This window comes from Herpailurus yagouaroundi, unplaced genomic scaffold, assembly GCF_014898765.1.
Source record: "Herpailurus yagouaroundi ecotype Mexico unplaced genomic scaffold, PumYag 184, whole genome shotgun sequence".
NCBI classification, from domain to species: domain Eukaryota; kingdom Metazoa; phylum Chordata; class Mammalia; order Carnivora; family Felidae; genus Herpailurus; species Herpailurus yagouaroundi.
The window spans coordinates 17,307,564-17,326,475 of record NW_024412415.1 but is presented as its reverse complement, the minus strand read 5'-3'; the positions used below and the strand labels follow the sequence as shown (position 1 = coordinate 17,326,475).

The 18,912-nt window shown below is 34.5% G+C and overlaps 1 protein-coding gene across 4 annotated transcripts in view; it reads left to right on the top strand.

Moving 5' to 3' along the window:
* The window catches only part of DMXL2 (Dmx like 2), a 154,992-nt gene that overhangs the window by 103,838 nt on the left and 32,242 nt on the right, over positions 1–18,912 (top strand). For all 4 annotated transcript variants that reach the window (XM_040492692.1, XM_040492690.1, XM_040492691.1 and 1 more), the window contains exons 18-23: positions 840–2,516; positions 5,693–5,803; positions 10,096–10,265; positions 13,444–13,541; positions 13,984–14,149; positions 15,485–15,749. In XM_040492692.1, the coding sequence (XP_040348626.1) occupies positions 840–2,516; positions 5,693–5,803; positions 10,096–10,265; positions 13,444–13,541; positions 13,984–14,149; positions 15,485–15,749 (2,487 nt within the window). The remainder of the gene's footprint in view (positions 1–839; positions 2,517–5,692; positions 5,804–10,095; positions 10,266–13,443; positions 13,542–13,983; positions 14,150–15,484; positions 15,750–18,912) is intronic.

The following is an 18,912-nucleotide window of genomic DNA, read 5'->3' as shown; positions in this document are numbered from 1 at the left end:
AAAAAAAAGCTAGAGAGGGAGGGAGCCAAACCATAAGAGACTCTTAAAAACTGAGAACAAACTGAGGGTTGATGGTGGGGGGGAGGGAAGAGAGGGTGAGTGATGGGTATTGAGGAGGGCACCTGTTGGGATGAGCACTGGGTGTTGTATGGAAACCAATTTGACAATAAATTTCATATTTTAAAAAAAATCTATGATGAAAGGGGAAGCTGGGTGGCTCAGTTGGTTAAGCTTCTGACTTCAGCTCAGATCATGATCTCATGGTTCGTGAGTTCAAGCCCTGCGTCGGGCTCTGTGATTACAGCTTAGAGCCTGGAGCCTGCTTTGGATTATGTCTGTCTGTCTGTCTCTCTCTCTCTCGCTCTCTGCCCCTCCCCTGCTCTCTCTCTCTCTCTCTCTCTCTCTCTCTCTCTCTCTCGAATAAAATAAACATTAAAAAAACTGAAAAAAAAAGAATCTATGATGAAAATCATTAAAAATGGAGACTGAATTCCAATGAAGGCATATATAAATTATAGCAGATAACAGATTTAGTGATTAAGGATTGACTTGTTTTATTGTTTGAATTTTATTTTAATGGAATATTCACCTCATTTAAACGTAATTACCTAAAAACTAATTGATGATTATTGCATATTTTTATTTCACCACTGGACTGTTTAAGCTTCATATAGATACTTTAGCCAGTGGACATTTAGTATAAAGCCCTAGTTAAGGGGAGTTTGCAGAATTATGAAGAAGCTTATAGTGGCTTTGGATTTATCACATTCTAGAACTTGATTATTAGCATTTTATTTTATGGTTCTATTGTCATGACTATCTGATTTTTCTTTTTTAAGGCCATCTGAGTTCTTCTTCAATTTATCCAGTATGCCTCGCACCTTATTTAGTGGTTACAACTTGTTCTGACAATAAAGTACGCTTCTGGAAGTGTAGTATGGAAACCAGCCTGCAATGCAAAACTGATGAGAAGGAAGCTTACCATTGGAGGAGATGGCCCTTGATGAATGATGAAGGAGAAGATAATAGCAGTACAGTGAGCATTGTGGGAAGACCAGTTGCTGTTAGCTGTTCATACACAGGTCGCCTTGCCGTGGCTTACAAACAGCCTATCCACCACAATGGTTTTGTTTCTAAAGAATTTTCCATGCATGTTTGCATCTTTGAATGTGAATCTACAGGAGGATCAGAATGGGTTTTAGAACAAACAATTCATCTTGATGATTTGGTCAAGGTTGGGAGTGTACTTGATTCACGGGTCAGTGTTGACAGTAACCTATTTGTGTACAGCAAATCAGATGCACTTTTGAGCAAGGATAGATACCTTATTCCGAATATCAAACATTTAGTACATTTGGATTGGGTATCAAAAGAAGATGGCTCCCACATTCTCACAGTGGGTGTTGGCGCTAATATCTTCATGTATGGGCGGCTTTCAGGAATTGTGACTGAGCAGACCAATAGTAAGGATGGAGTAGCTGTCATCACTTTACCACTAGGTGGCAGTATCAAGCAAGGAGTTAGGTCAAGGTGGGTTCTTCTTAGATCTATAGACTTAGTGTCTTCTGTGGATGGTACACCTTCACTGCCTGTTTCTCTCTCCTGGGTGAGAGATGGGATATTGGTGGTAGGAATGGATTGTGAAATGCATGTATATGCACAGTGGAAGCATGCTGTCAAATTTGGAGACATTGAAGCTGATAGTCCCTATGCAGAAGAGACAGTAATACAAGATCATTCTGCCTTTAAATCTAATATGTTGTCAAGAAAAAGCATCGTTGAAGGAACAGCTATTGCTGATGATGTTTTTTGTTCACCAACTGTAGTTCAAGATGGTGGCTTATTTGAGGCTGCACATGTACTTTCACCTACTCTCCCACAGTATCATCCAACTCAGCTGTTAGAATTGATGGATTTAGGGAAAGTTAGAAGGGCTAAAGCTATTCTCTCGCATTTAGTAAAATGTATTGCAGGTGAAGTTGCAATAGTTAGAGATGCTGATGCTGGAGAAGGAACTAAGCGACATCTTTCCCGAACCATTAGCGTTAGTGGCAGTACAGCAAAGGATACAGTCACCATAGGAAAGGATGGTACTCGAGATTATACTGAGATAGATTCTATTCCTCCACTACCATTATATGCACTGCTTGCTGCAGATCAAGATACAACCTACAGAATTTCAGAAGAAAGTACAAAAATACCACAGGGTTATGAAGATCCTACCAAAAGTGAACCAGAAGATCAGTATTCAGAGCTGTTCCAAATCCAGGATATAACAACAGATGATATAGATTTAGAGCCAGAAAAGAGAGAAAACAAATCAAAAGTAATAAATCTTTCTCAATATGGACCTGCTTACTTTGGCCAAGAACATGCTAGGGTACTTTCAAGTCACCTTATGCACTCAAGTCTACCAGGCCTTACCCGTTTGGAGCAGATGTTCCTTGTAGCTTTGGCTGATACAGTGGCTACCACCAGTACTGAGCTTGATGAAAACAGAGATAAGAGTTATTCAGGTAAAAATTCCCACTAAAATTTATTAAGTTATGAATAGAACCATTTGTATAATTTATATAGTGACTCACGTACTAAATTGCAGTCTTTTTATAACCTTGCAGTGAAAAGACTTCTCTAGCTAACAGTTACTGTTAAATAATATGATTAGTTGTAAAAGAAAAGACAGTTGGGGTAGGCTGTGACTTGCACATGATTTCATGAATTTTGATGTCTTTGTGTGTGTTCTTGTATGAGTTTTTACTCTGAAAGTTTTGTGTGATTTTAGATATATGTAGTCTTTTGTTTTTTCAAACATATTGACTCCTGTGACTTATTTTAATTTTTATTTACTTTTAATAATAATAATGGACCATTTGTTAGTTTTACTATTGAACCATGAGACTTATAGGGACCATGAACTCAACCGTTTCTAGGTATAAATATTTTTTTACAATTACCTAATTTCTCCAAAAAGTCTCTTGAGAAGGAGGTTTTATACATTTTACTATAATGTGTGTCTTGATTAATTTGCTCTAAACCAGAACATTTTTGGCTGTCTCCTGAAACTAGATTCCGTTCTCTTTTATGCAGATAGTTGAATTATAAATGATGGCATTTGTGTTGATTATAAATGATGGCATTAGCAAAGGAAACCGAAAATTATTGATCATTCATTCATTCAGTAAATATTGTGGAGGAGTGAACAATGGCTATGTGCCAGGCACTTTATGTACTTTATCATACTTAATTATCACAACAATCTTCTGGTAGGTAGCTATTATTATACTAAATTTTGTAGATGAAAACACTGATCCTTAGGGAGGTGAAGTGACATATGAGATCACACAGGTAGTAAGTGGCAGAACTGGGGTTCATATGTGGATAAATCATTGCCTCCCAGCCTGTACCCTTACTATTTCACAAGATTTCTAAATTTGACGGTAAAAGACTGTTCCTCAGAGCTACCTGGAATTTCTCTCTTCGTATAGGTTTATATACTTAAATCTCCAAAGTTTTCTCTTCGTAGATTAAAATAACTAGAGACCTTAGGTTTTTCTATGACCTATTTTCTAAACGTGTTAATTTTAAAAATTCTGATTATTATGATAAATTATGTGCAATAGAGCAAGCTTCTCCCCAGAATAGCCTTAAGCCTTTGTTGAAAATTTAATATACATTAGAATTTTTACTCTGGGATATTAAGAAGATAAATATGCCACAATCCATGAAAAACAGTTTAAACTTTCGGATACAAAACAATATGATTGGCTAGGCAGTGTAAAAATGGCTCTTCCTGGTTACAGTGGACTTTCATGAGGTAGATAAGGCAGGAATTAATGTCTCCATTTCACAGGTGGGAAAGTGAAGCTCAGAGTTTAAATATGTTGCACATCTCAGTGAATAGATTCTAAGTAAATGGATTCTTTTAAATGGAATTAGAGGCATTCCTGACTCTGTTTTCTTTCACACCCCATATCCAGTCTCCTGACAAATGCTACTGGTTCTTTCATATCCAGAATTCAGTCATTTCTCACCACCTCTCCTGTTAACACTCTGGTCCAGGTCACTGTCACCTCTTGCCTGGTTATTGACGGTCTCCTAAACTGCCTCAGTCTTGTCACCTCAGTCTGTTCTCACATAGGATCCAGTGATTAATCACATTTAATCTCTCTGGTGCTCAACATACATGAGTGGCTTGCTATCTCACTTTAGACTAAAAGCCAGAGATCCCTGTGTGACCTGTGTTCATTTTCATTCTACTACATTGACCTCCTTGCCAGTGTACAAAGTACACTACACACATTCCTGTCTCAAGGTCTTTGCACATATTGTTTCCTCTGTGTAGAATGCTCTTTTTCCAAATTTATGCCTGGTTCATTCCCTTACCTCATCAGATTTCTGCTGAAACATCATCTTCTTGGAAAGTTCTTCCCTGGCTATACTTGATAAAATAGAACCTTCTTACTCCAGTACTCTCTGTCAAACCTACTTTTTATTTCTCTCTATAGCATTAACTTTCCTCCAGACACTTTTTGTTTGTTGTTTCTGTGTCCTAAAATATAAGCACTATAAGAGGAAGGATTTCAATCTCTTACTCACTGCCAAATCCCCAGCACCTAAACTATGACTCACTTGTAGTAGATGCTTGATTTGTTGAATGAATGAATGAATGAATGAATGAGTGAATGAATATAACTAATGGGAAGTAGAGCTGGAACTTGAACTTTGAGAATTTAAAACATTTTATTTTCTTCTAGAAAATATTATTTGATTCAACATTCTTAGCACTTTCTAAGTGGCAGTTACTGGGCTGGGTGCTGTTAATAGTTTTGCATTGCTTTTTTCCAACAGTGGCTGTAGTTTGATTAAGCTCACCATACTTTCATACCTTCATGCAACTTGTAAATAAGAGTCAGTTTGTGGAATTAGGTTAAGATTCAGCCTTAACTCTGGAAAACTAGCCTAGGGAATCCAATTTCAAATCTTTCATGGTACTATATTTCAGTTGAGCTAACCAAACTAGAAGATACTGCCTAATTAATGATAATAATGATATCATTTTAGACATGTAATTCCTATATTTTAAATCTCACCTAGGAAATGCTTTTTAAAATTATACTTAGCTTACTATAGTTAATATATTCTTTTTTTTTTTTTAATTTTTTTTTCAACGTTTTTTATTTATTTTTGGGACAGAGAGAGACAGAGCATGAACGGGGGAGGGGCAGAGAGAGAGAGGGAGACACAGAATTGGAAACAGGCTCCAGGCTCTGAGCCATCAGCCCAGAGCCTGACGCCGGGCTCGAACTCACGGACCACGAGATCGTGACCTGGCTGAAGTCGGATGCTTAACTGACTGCGCCACCCAGGCGCCCCAATATATTCTTTATTGGATTTCAAGATTCCATTTATTATGAATAGCTATAATGACTATTATTACCTGTACTAATAGACAATTATGTTTTCTCCAGTCATTTTTCATTTGGGAATTTTAGCCTTTACACATTTTTTTTTTTGTAAAGATACATGTTCTATATATACTATATATATATATATATACTTAAGTGTTCACAAAGGAATACACTCAAACATACATTTTGTATATATTATTATTACTGAATTTAATGTTTATTTCCTAATTTTTTTATTGGTTTGTTACCTATTTCCTTAAATATATTTTCTGCTTACTTTATAGGAAGAGACACATTAGATGAGTGTGGTTTGAGATACTTATTAGCTATGCGTTTGCACACATGCCTTTTGACATCACTGCCTCCTTTATACCGAGTACAGCTACTTCATCAAGGTATTTAACTCATTGTCTGAACCTTTGTGCAACTTTTATTTCATATTGAAATGAAATACTTGGATTTATATTTGTGTATAATATGCATATTTATCATTACCCTTAAGATCTTCTTGTCACATAGTACCCACTTAACCACTTTACTGTGCATCTTTTAGCTCTATTCTGAGACTTTTACTATTTAGTTTCTATTTCAGTTTCTCAGCTTTTACTCGCTGAAGTTGTAGTAGCCTAGGAGTAAACCTGATAAGCTTGAGGCCATAACCCAAAGTCGCCCTTAATTTCTGTGACGTCTGATGTCTTTTCTTTAAAAATTATGTAAATTTTTCCCTGTGTTTTTTATGTTTATCTTAGTATAAGCATTTTAAGTCCTGTACTCACAAGTAAAGCTGATATTCCAAGAATATCTGCCATCTAGAGATGCAGTAGCTTTGCATACTTGTAGCACACTGCCACACCCCCTGATTTGAGATGTAAGGATTTCTACCAGCTGCCTAATTTACAGATTGAAAAACTGAAACTTTTTATAAAGTGACCCGCCTAGGATAGAAGGCTATTTGTGAATAGAGTTGGAATTAGAATCCCAGCCCAGTGCATTTTTCATTAGACTATGTTTCTTTTTAAACCAGCATCCTGGACACAGTCTCATAATTAATGCTTTAGTATTGAAGGAATTAGAATATCAGACTTTATATAATACTTACCCTTTACCCTCATAAATGTTCTTTGAAAATTTGATTTTAAATAGCTGTCTAATATTCTGTCATGTCTCTAAACTGTGTTTCATCTATCCAGTCCTTTATTTTTGAAACAAATATTGCTGATTTTCTTTTCTATTTGAATTATCGCTGTAATGAATGACCTTAAAACCTTGCATATAAATATTTTTGTGTATATCTGATTATTTCCTCATGTTACTTTTCCATCATGGAGTTACAGTATTAGAGGGCTTGAAAATTCTTAACTCTTTTTTTTTTTTTAAAGGTAGTTGTTTTTATTTTTAATGTTTGGGTTGACAGTTTACAGTATTGCCAGGCTAGTTTTCTAAACTCTGAACATAACTATATCTTAGTATCTTTTATTCAAATATAATTAATATACCATCTTAATTTCAGGTGTACAATATAATGATTCATCAATTCTGTACAGTTTTCAGTGCTCATCAAGATAAGTGTTTCACCTGTTCCCCCACCCACCTCCCCTCTGGCAGCCACCAGTTTGTTCTCTGTACTGAAGAGTAAAATTTCATAACTCTTGATAAGTATTGCCACAGACAGAAACTGTACTCATTTACATTCCAAGAGGCAATGTTTGATGATTTCAATAACACATTGTTAACACTTGATATTATCATTTTGAACAATCTGTGCCATTTGGATAGGTTTAAAAAATGTTAACTCAAAGGTCTTTTAAATTTTCATTTTAAATGATAGTCAAATAGTACTGAATCACTTAATAACAATTATGTACTTTCCTAGGGAGATCTAACACACCTCTAATTTCTAAAGCTTTGTTAAATTCCATTTTCTCTTTGACACAGTTAAAATATTGGAGATAAGTGACTGGTGTTACAGGTGATGATCTTTGGGAATAGGTCTCAGGGGAAAAGTTAAGTAGCCAGTCTATAGATAGAAAGGCTAAGAAGAACAAGGAAAAACTGCAAAGAATAGCCTGCTATTTAAACCAAAACCAAAAAAACTGCCTGTTTGTTCCTCTGGTTTTTTTCTTCTTAATATCTTTTTTTTTTTTTTTTTTTTGGTATTAAGATATGTGGCAGGTCACTTTAATCTCTGTAGTTACGATTTTTTAATCTATAAATTAGGGGGCTGATATAAATCCTTGTATCTCAAATCAGGGGGTGTGGCAGTGTGTTACAAGTATGCAAATCTTCTGGATTACTGTATGGCACATATTCCTGAAACATCAGCTTTACTTGTGAGTATATGACTTATAACACAGTGCTTATATTAACACAAACATAAATAGTTAGGGCTTCCAAATATATTCACTGATCTTTTTTTTTTTTTTTTTAATTTTTTTTTTTTCAACGTTTATTTATTTTTGGGACAGAGAGAGACAGAGCATGAACGGGGGAGGGGCAGAGAGAGAGGGAGACACAGAATCGGAAACAGGCTCCAGGCTCTGAGCCATCAGCCCAGAGCCTGACGTGGGGCTCGAACTCCCGGACCGCGAGATCGTGACCTGGCTGAAGTCGGACGCTTAACCGACTGCGCCACCGAGGCGCCCCTATTCACTGATCTTTTAATCTTGCTTTCCAAACCTAATTTCCCCTGACATACATATGGTTTTTTGTTGTTGTTTTCTCTTAATCATACCAAAAATTGAACTAATCAAATTTCATTTAAGGGTATAGAATGTAGCATATTTTATATTATTCTTCATATTATAAATTTGCTGTTATCAAAAGTATACTGTATGCATTGCTATGTAATAATAACTTTTAAAGCAAAGTTTGAGTTATTTGATGTAGTGATTATTTCTTAAATCAGGCAAAGATTTAAATGAGAAAATTAATCTTCCTTTTAGGTTCTGAAAAACTACAAATTGGTGTTTCTTAAATTTTGACAATTTTCCCCTAAATTTATGGTGACAAAGTTTGTTGCATTGATTTTTGTGATGTGATTTCAAACACAGTTGTATATAAATGTTAGTAATGGGAAATTTAAGAGTTAAGATTATTATTCAAAATGGTCATAATAGTTTTTTCTTTTTTTTGAGAGACAGAGAGCGAGCGAGTGTGTGTATGTGTGTGTGTGTGTGCACGCGCGCGTGTGTGTGCATTGGGGGGAGAGAGGCAGAGGGAGAGGGAGAGGGAGAGGAGAATCTTAAGCAGGCTTCATGCTTAGCATGGAGCCTGACATGAGGCTCCATCCCATGACCCTGGGACCATGACCTGAGCTGAAGTCAAGAGTCAGATGCTTAACCGACTGAACTACCCAGGTACCCCAGTTTTTCCCTTTATACTTTCTAAAGGAACTGTTGTGAAACCGTAAGGATTAGAAAAACTGTATTGTAAGTCTATATAGTAGTTGTTAATGAAAAAATTATATGTAGTAATGTCTATGGTCTTATAGCATGGAGAAGCCTGTGTTGTGACTGTCATTGACCTCAGACATGTCTTTGTTTCAAAAACTGGTCCATATAGATGGTTACTTGGACCAGTTTAGGCTTGCTCCTAGGCTCCTGTGGGTTCTTCTGGGCTTTCTCACTTACCTGTCACCACTCTGTATGTGTCATTTCCCTCATGCTTCCTCTTCACCTGCTCTGAGTGGAATAAAGTGTTTATCAATAGTTAAACTACTGATAAACTTCCTTGTACTTCCAAGTCTGATGGTGTCACTAAACCCATTTTGTTGCCTCTAAGTACAGGCTAGAGCCCTGTCATTCTTCTACCAGGGCGGAACAAATTTGCCATATACCATCAGTATTTGGCAGCTTTAACTACTTTTTTTTTTTTTTTTTAATTTTTTTTTCAACGTTTATTTATTTTTGCGACAGAGAGAGACAGAGCATGAACGGGGGAGGGGCAGAGAGAGAGGGAGACACAGAATCGGAAACAGGCTCCAGGCTCTGAGCCATCAGCCCAGAGCCTGACGCGGGGCTCGAACTCAGGACTGCAAGATCTTGACCTGGCTGAAGTCGGACGCTTAACCGACTGCGCCACCCAGGCGCCCCAGCTTTAACTACTTTTAACTGAGGTGCTGAAGGCAGAGGAATGTGTCTCCTGACTGTTGTTCCCTTGAACTCTCTTGAAGGTTAGAGTTTACTATAAAATGATACTTAGTTCCTTGGCCAGAGGGATGAATGCGGCAGTTTTCAGTATTCAATACTAAAATTCATATTATGGTCTACAAGCAAGTGGCATTGTGAAAAAACACCCAGAGACACAGGGCCAAGATATTTTATTTTGACCAAAGCTTTCACTGTTGATAAATTTGGTGTGTGTGTGTGTGTGTGTGTGTGTGTGTGTATAAATGACTCAATGTTCAAATATCTTTCCAGTGATCACGTTTTGGTGTCTCTAGTTTTGCAGAGAAAAGAAGCAAATACTTTGGAAAAAAGATGGATATTTTAGTTTTGTGTATCCTGCCATTGATCTTGTATTTAGAAGCTTAGAATGTAAAGTCCTGAATGATAAAAGACTTCTTTCACCCATTTTTTTTGCTTGAAAATTCTTCTCCAGGATGAGTGAATACAGGACTATGTGAAAAATTGTTTTTGTTATTTTTGGATATAGTTCTGAAGGTTATTATTTTGCATTTCTAATTTAGGTGTGTCTACCTGCCATTTTGCCTGGGCTTTTCATTCTGAGGCTGAGGAAGAACTAATTAATATGATTCCGGCAATTCAGAGAGGGGACCCTCAGTGGTCTGAGCTAAGAGCTATGGGAATAGGTTGGTGGGTCAGGAATATTAACACTCTTCGAAGATGCATTGAAAAGGTAACTTTACTTCATTGGATGTTGAAGTTAAAAAAAAAATCTTAAAGGATAAAAGATATCATGTTCCAGAAAATCTGTAGTGGGGAATTAGTTTGTACATCTTGAGATCTTAAAAATTTCTTAAATAAAAAGTTTTGGAGATTCCAAAAACTTGAACTTTATAAAATATGTAGTGTATCAGTTGCCTTTTACCATATATGCTGAGTTTATAATATTTGTAGAATTACTTATGTTCTGCTATCAGTTGAGGTGGTTCCTAGTTTGGGAAAATGCAAAAATCTTTTTTTTTGATTGCTGAAAGTTTGTCACAGTTATGAAAAGTACAGCCTAGAGAATATAGCCAATAAAATTATAATAATACTGTACTGTGACAGATGGTGACTGTACTTACTGTAGTGAACATTACATAATGTGTAGTATTGTCAAATCACTGTTGTACACCTGAAATTAATATAGCATTGTGTGTCAGCTGTACTTTAATAACGATATTAAAAAAAGAAAACAAATCTAAATTTACAAAGCAAACTTTGGTTCTTATCAGATCATGTTAATTATATATGAGAATTCTTATAAAAATATAAAAGATTCTCTGTATGACTAGGTTAGTAAATAGCACACTTCCTTTGCACACTTAAAATACCATTCCATAAAAGATTTTGATTTATGTGCACTTGAAGAACATATCTGTGGCAGCAAATTAAACATGCTATTAAAAAAAATTTTTTTGAGAGAGCGCATGAATATGCACATGAGTGGGGGAGGGGTAGAGAGGGAGAGCGAGAGAGAATCCCAGGCAGGCTCCATGCCCAGCACGAAGTCCGACAAGGGACTCAGTCTCATGACTCTCAGGTCACGACCTGAGCCGAAATCAATAGTTGGATGCTTGACCAACTGAGCCACCCAGGCGCCCCACTACAAAATTTTTTAAAGCAGGTTTTTGGAATCTGTTTTCTGGTAGATTCCCTTTAGAAAAAAAATTTATTAAGTAAGTTGTTAGTGGAAGCTGCAGGTTCTTTCAATGTTGCAGAAACTAACCATTATTGGGCACCCTCTGCGTACCAGGTTTGTGCTAGTTGCTTTTCATAAATTATTTCATTAATCATTTCATCAGTCCTGTGTTACCATCTCCATTTCCACCTGATGGAACTAGGACTAGAGAGGTTAGATAACCAGCCCAAACTGCCAACATTTATAAGTGTTAGATTTAGTCCGTGCCCTTTCTACTCTATAGGGGTTAGGAAAGTGGAATTCTCATTTATTGTTTACTTTTAGGAGTTCATTGACATTCTCGGAAATACAGTTAATGGTACTACATTTGTGAAGTATAAATTTATTTCTCCCAAGAGGAATTCATTCCTCTACAATGGGTGTCTTCAAATTTTAGTGTCAGAAGAATCACCTGTCAAACTTATTTAAAATGCATATCCCCCAGTCCCATTTTCATTTGGTAGGTTGAAGGTGGTTAGGGATGTGCCATATTCATCTCCCTTAAAATCCTGTGTTGCTGGTGTTTATCATGCCCCTCAGATCCCTTTGAAATGTGAGCACAGAGGTGTCATTTTTCCTGTTACATGTAAGGTAGCTGATATCAGTGTTTCTCCCTCAAAATAGGCACAAATGTAAGAAGGAATTTATTCTCACACCAACCAAATAATGTAGTTTCTGGTATATAGGGAAAGTTAATTGTTACAGCATGTAAATAACACAGTACCTACATTAAATTTTTTATATTCCAAAGCAGTGGGAAAAAGAGGGCCTATTTTATCTGAAATGTTTCAGATGTTGTCTACAAAGATCTCTTTAATTTCTTGTCAGCAGTGTGTTTTGTCATTATAATTAAGTATCTCTGATATGTACATATGATTTATTTCCATAAGAAATATTAAAATTGAATCAAAGGGACATGTGAATTTGTTGCCTTGAGATGTATTATAAATAATTAGCAAAAAATGAATAAAAATTTCTCTAAAAATTACGACACATCAAAATACTAAGTTAAATGATTGAAGGCAAGAACATACTAAAAAAGGAGAAGAGGAATAAGCAAGTATTGAGAGTAAATCAGTTTCCATGATGCGGTTTCCCACTCTTCCATGCCTTGGTAGTTTCCTGTTTCACCATCAGTCAATGTGAGCTAATAAAACATCTGTTGTTTTTTACTGTTATATTTCTCAACTTAGTGATTTGCAGAAGTTATCTAAGTATCTTTGAGAAATAAGATACGGTCAGTATGGTACCATGTTCAGAACAATATAATTATATTACAGTAATGTTACTGGCTTAATTTTTAAACTTTTTAACATTGACTTGATCAGTTCTGTATGAATTCAGCAACTTTGGTTATATGGCTCCATGGAGATCATCAGTTATGTGCTCAAGACTCCCATGGAATTTCTAAGAACTGAAATTTGTCAGCACTTTAAAATAATGGAGCTTCAACCTTCTGTATTTTAATTACATACCAGAAAGAAGATGGCATTCCTTTAGAATTGTCAAAATTTGATTGGAAAAATACTAGAAAAGAATGTTTTTTAAAAAGTATGTTTAAAAAAAACTGGAACACTTGATTTTGTTTGTAGTTTTTAAATGTGTGTGTCTAGTTCCCAAGTCACAATATATAATAAATATTTATTCAATGAGTTGATAGAACTTTAAATTGTGAAATCACATATACTGTAGCATTTAGCATTTTCGCTTTTACCAAATGTTATGAAAGGTAACGTTTAATTTTCAAGAAAAGGTCATATCTATTGAATATTCTGCCTTCTTTCTCTAGTTTTCTATGATAGACAGTTATTACTGCCTGGCTTCTAATCCCTTTTCTGCCCCTTACACTGTTACCTTAGAAAATTCACTTAACCTGTCTGTGTCTCATTTGCTTCTAGGAAGTAAAATGGGGGTAATAATAGTACCTCATGGATTGTGGTGATTGAGATAAGTGAAAGGCACTTAGATGGTGCCTGGTGCATGGGAAGTAATCAGTACATGCTAGTTGCTGTTATTATTTTTATTATAATTACTGGCATACAAATGGTTGTCTCTAGGAGTATATATTATAAGCTGCTGGAGATTGTGGAATAGAGCCAACTTTTCTCATTTCCATGGTTACTGTCAATTGTTGGTTAATCGGTTGGTTATCAAATAGTTAATTTAATAGAATATTTTATTTATCATTTAGGTTGCCAAAGCTTCTTTTCAAAGGAACAATGATGCCTTGGATGCTGCATTATTCTACCTTTCAATGAAGAAGAAAGCAGTAGTGTGGGGTCTTTTTAGGTAAATTTCCTCAGTTGTTAACATGATTTAATGGAGTTTTTCTGTGCTGTGAGTCTTCTGATGCTAATGCTTTTGAAAGTACTTAGATGTATGAGCTTTGAACTTGATCAAATCAACTTACTTTTTTGTATCTTGGTTTCTTTATCTGCAAAAAAATGGGCATAATATTTAGCTTAAGTTCAACTTAACCTAAAGGGTGGGATGTTGTTAAAAAAAAATTGACAAAAGCATTTTGAAAAGTAAAAAATGCTCTTGCTTTCTATTTACATGTATACAAGATATTTTGAACTTTCCTTATTAGAAGTGAAGTTTGATAACAGATATCTATCACTGAAGTTACTATTTTTTAGATGGATGTTTGAGGTTATTTTCGCTTAATCTACAAAGGATTCAAAATATTTTAAATTTCCTTATCTGCTGATATTTGTGTTCTGGTTCCCAGGTCACAGCATGATGAAAAAATGACAACATTTTTCAGCCACAACTTTAATGAAGATAGATGGCGTAAAGCCGCTTTGAAAAATGCTTTCTCTTTACTTGGAAAACAACGCTTTGAACAATCTGCTGCTTTTTTCTTGTTAGCTGGTTCATTGAAAGATGCCATAGAGGTATAAATAAGAAAACATGACATGAAATACTTCTAAGAGATTGCAAATCTGGAAAGGTCATAGACGAGAATGTAATTTTTTATCTTATGTTTGTAAGGACAACAAATAACTACAGAGGTTACTGAATGTAAATAGTGGCATGGCGATAAAAAAAAATTATAAATAAATTCAAGTGTGAAACCTAAATGAAAAATTTTATATAGGGAATATTGCATTTCAAGATAAGTATATGCATTTCAAACATACATGTATGAAAAAATGGCAAAAATGGTTTATGAATATTTTCTTCCTAGCCGTTTTATGATTCTGAACTATTTGAAGTATGTATAGGTCACAATCTCCTTCTCTGGTGTAGACAGGCAGGTACTTTAAGTTCTTTTTCTTCTAACTGAAATTCATAGATAAGGAACTGAAATTCCAATTTATACTGTTTTGTAATGCAGTCATCTTAGATGGTAGAAAATGAATGAAGAGGTAAAACACTGCATTTTTTGATATATAATCCTGGCAGCTGATTAAGAGAGAAATTATGAATGTTTCTGTTTATTTATGAGCTCTTTCTCTTAGGATACTTAATATCATTCTGAACAATCCTAAAAGGTGAAGGAAAAATACTAGATATAACTGGAATGTACTACATGATAGAATAAATAGGAAATATCCAATAAAGAGAAATTCTTTACATTTAGAATTGGTCATATTTTCAAAATTATCTCTGTATGATTTTTTTAAATAAAAAATACTTATAATTTTGAATGGGAAGTTTAACTTAGAAGACATTTAGGTGAAGAAGAGAAATGTTGATTGACTGAGAGATGCTTTTATTGCCCAAATGACCTCAGATTCTCAATATGAGTAATTACATTAGAATATAAATTTAACAGTAAAAATAGAATATGTGGCTTTATTTCATGTTTTTTTTGTTATGTAATTAAAAGGTTCTTTTAAAATAGTAATAATTATGCTTATGTGGAAATGTATTTGGAAATTAAGAGGAACTGATACATATAAATTCAAATGTCGTAAGTATATTTAATTTAAAACGAATGTTATTAATTTAAATTAGCCTAAGTCTGATGAGATGTTGATACTTGTCTTAGGCTTATTTTGTTTTATGTCTCATCTTTCTAGCTACTAAGTTCTAGTTTCTTACTCTTCTTGCTATTCCTTAATCTCCTATCAAACAGTCATTTAATTGCCTTTTACTATCCCAACCTCTGGACCCCTCCCTCCACTATAATAATATAAATGGTAGTTTTCAGGGTATCAGTGGAATATTTCATATCTCTAAATAATTTTCATCAAATAGGTATTTCTTAATATCTTAATTTGTAGGTATGTCTTGAAAAAATGGAAGATATTCAGCTAGCCATGGTTATCGCCCGTTTGTATGAATCTGAATTTGAGACTTCATCCACTTATATATCCATCCTAAATCAGAAGATTTTGGGTTGCCAGAAGGATGGCTCAGGATTTGATTGCAAAAGGTTACATCCTGATCCTTTCCTGCGTAGCCTTGCCTATTGGGTAATGAAAGATTATACCCGAGCTTTAGACACATTATTGGAACAAACACCAAAGGAGGATGATGAATATCAAGGTAGGACATTTGAGGGTTTCTCTTTTTCTTTCTTTCTTTTTTGTTTTTAAGATTTTATTTTTAAGTAATCCCCACACCCAGTGTGGGGCTTGAACTTAAACCCCAAGATCAAGAGTCACATGCTCCACTGACTGAGCCAGCCAGGTGCCCCTCTTTTTCTTTTTTAAAAGAAGACTATTTCTGAACTTACGTTCATTTAGAAAAAAATAAAAAACAAAAAACAATTTTATTAAACTGAAACATGCATAACCTTTACCCATTATATAGTTCTTCCATATTATCATACAGCCATTTTTTTTTTTAAGTAGAAATTTAGTTGTTACACATACTGGTTTAGTGCATGGGCCTTCATTCTTATGTGGTAAGCATTCTTTACTTCTAATTATCCCAAATAGTTTAGATTTTTCAAAGTATCTGGAGGGTATTTATTAGCACTGTGTGCAATAATTTTTTAAAAATAGAACATTTTAAGTGTTTGTTAGTAGAATAATTAAATAATTTATAGTATATCCATACTACAGAAATAGTGTGCCATTAGAAAATGAAGTAGATCAACGTATTAATATTTGCTGTATTATTAAGCGAAAAAAGCTAGATGCAGAACAGTGTGATTCTTGTTGCATTTTATTTACATATACATGTTGCAAACACATGCGTGTGTGTGCATATACGTACTGCATCTAGTCTCCCTCTTCCTCTCCTTTGTTGTTTTCTGGAACAAATCAAAAGTAACTGAATACTGGTTACTGCTTAACTTTGGGGAATAGGTGTGGGGAGATAAAAAGCTTTTACTTTTCATTCTGTGTTTTCTAGTTACAATTGGATGATGGGTATTAAGGAGGGCACTTGGTTGTGATGAGCACTGGGTGTTATATGTAAATGATAAATCACTAAACTCTGCTCCTGAAATGAGTATTACCCTGTATGTTAACTAGCTAGAATTTAAATAACAACTTGAAAAATTTTTTATTACATATTATTTTTAAATGCTAAAAAAGCTGGCATGGGTAAAGGGACTAGGGTACCCATTTTTACATTCTTGTTCATAAAGAAGAAATATTTTAATAAATAATATTAACAATTTTAAAGGAAAGGTAATAAAGCCGTTAGGAGAAAAAATAAGTATCTGAGTTTCCCAGGTAATTTTATTAAAATGTATACATTTTTATAGAAGGAAGATTATTTTTATTTCTTAATGTTTTATAGGTCATTTTTTAAACGCTTGTTATTGTGAAAAACTGCAAATATATATAAAAAAAGTGAATAATAGATCTAAAGTCTATGAACCTATCACCCAGCTTCAGTAGTTATCAACTTAAACCAACTTTATGTCATATATACACCCACCATTTTTACCCCCTCCCATTCTAAACATAGATTTATTTTGAAGCAATTTCCAGCATATCATTTCTTTTGTAAATATTTCAACATGAATCTCCAAAAAATGACTCTTAAACATAACACATGTCACCATAACAAAATTTGATTAGTAATCAAAGTAGGCAGTGTTCAGATTTTCCTGGTTGTCTCATAAAATCTTATACAATTGATTTGTATAAGATCCTCAAGATTGCTGAGATGTCTCTTTTGTCTACTTTATTATTATTTTTCAATGTTTATTTTGAGAGAGAGTATGTGTGCACATGGGGTGGGAAGAAGGGCAGAGAGAAAGGGAGAGAGAATCCCAAGCAGGCTTCAAGCAGTCCGTGCCAAATCCTACATGGGGCTCAAACTCACAAACTGTGAAATCATGACCTGAGCTGAAATCCAGAGTCAGACACTTAACTGACTGAGCCACCAAGGTGCCCCTGTCTACTTTAATTCGTAGTTTTTCCTCCTTCCTTTTTCTTGTCCCTTGTAATATATTTGTTAAAGAAGTCAGATTGTTTATTTTGTAGTTTCTTACTTTTTAGATTTTGTGTCATTTCATGTTTTTCCCCCCATGTTGTCTGTATTTCATATATATTGGTAATTTATGAGATTTTTGGCAGAAATATTTCCTGGTGGTGTGGAGTACTTCTATTAGGGAACTCATAATGTCTGCTTGTTGAGCTTTTTGTTGTGCTAACAGAAATCAGTGATCACTGCATAGATCCGTTATTTCATTAGTGTTCGTCAAGTGATGATACTCTAATTGCGTCATTCTATTCTTCTCTTATGAATTGGAATACTTGCCGAGAGTGTAGTCTCCCTAAGCAGCTGTTTGATTACTCTAAATCCAGCGGTATGCATAATGAAGGGAACATAAGTGTTTGATTCTTTCTCTTTACCAGTTTTCAAAATAAGTTTGGTTCACTAGCATACTACAAAGGCAACTAATGAGTTTTTATTTTTATTTATCTGAACTCACAGATTTAGATAGATTTGTGTCTTAATCCATTGTACTTTATTATGGTTGCTCAGATTATCTCATTTTTAACCAGTTGGAGCCTCTACAAGTTCTTGAATCCTTTTGACATTATTTGTTGATAGTGTCTTTGCTTTTTGTTGTGGCAAGATGTTTCAGGCTCATCTTATACATTTCATGCCCCAGACCTGGAAATGGACATCCTTTAGAAGAAGGATCCTTTTAGGTGGGGAATAATAGAGACTACAGCCTGGACATAGAGATCCTCATTTGCTGTTGGTTTGGTCATTGTTTCTAGGCTGTTTTAATGAATGGAGCTAGGATATATATATGTGTGTATATATTACACACATATATATGCATATATATATCCATTTTTTTAAACATGAGCATTCATGAGTTCACACTGAAATTTTTAACTCAGTATAAATTATAGATTTTTTCTTTTTAGATTTCAAATCTGTATATAATTAAAAGCTTGAATTCTCATAGCATTAACATATTTGTTATTTTGTATGTATGTGATTGCTTCAGAATAATGATACAAAAATTCTTCATAGCAACATGTTTTCATAGCAACAGTTTAAGCTTTTTTACTTGTTTGTTTGTTTTTAGTAGTTATTTTTGTTTTTGTGGTATATCCCAGTCAGGATGTACAGTCAAATTGCCTATTTTATTTTATTTATTTATTTATTTATTTATTTATTTATTTATTTTATTTATATATGAAATTTATTGTCAAATTGGTTTCCATACAACACCCAGTGCTCATCCCAAAAGGTGCCCTCCTCAGTACCCATCACCCACCCTCTCCTC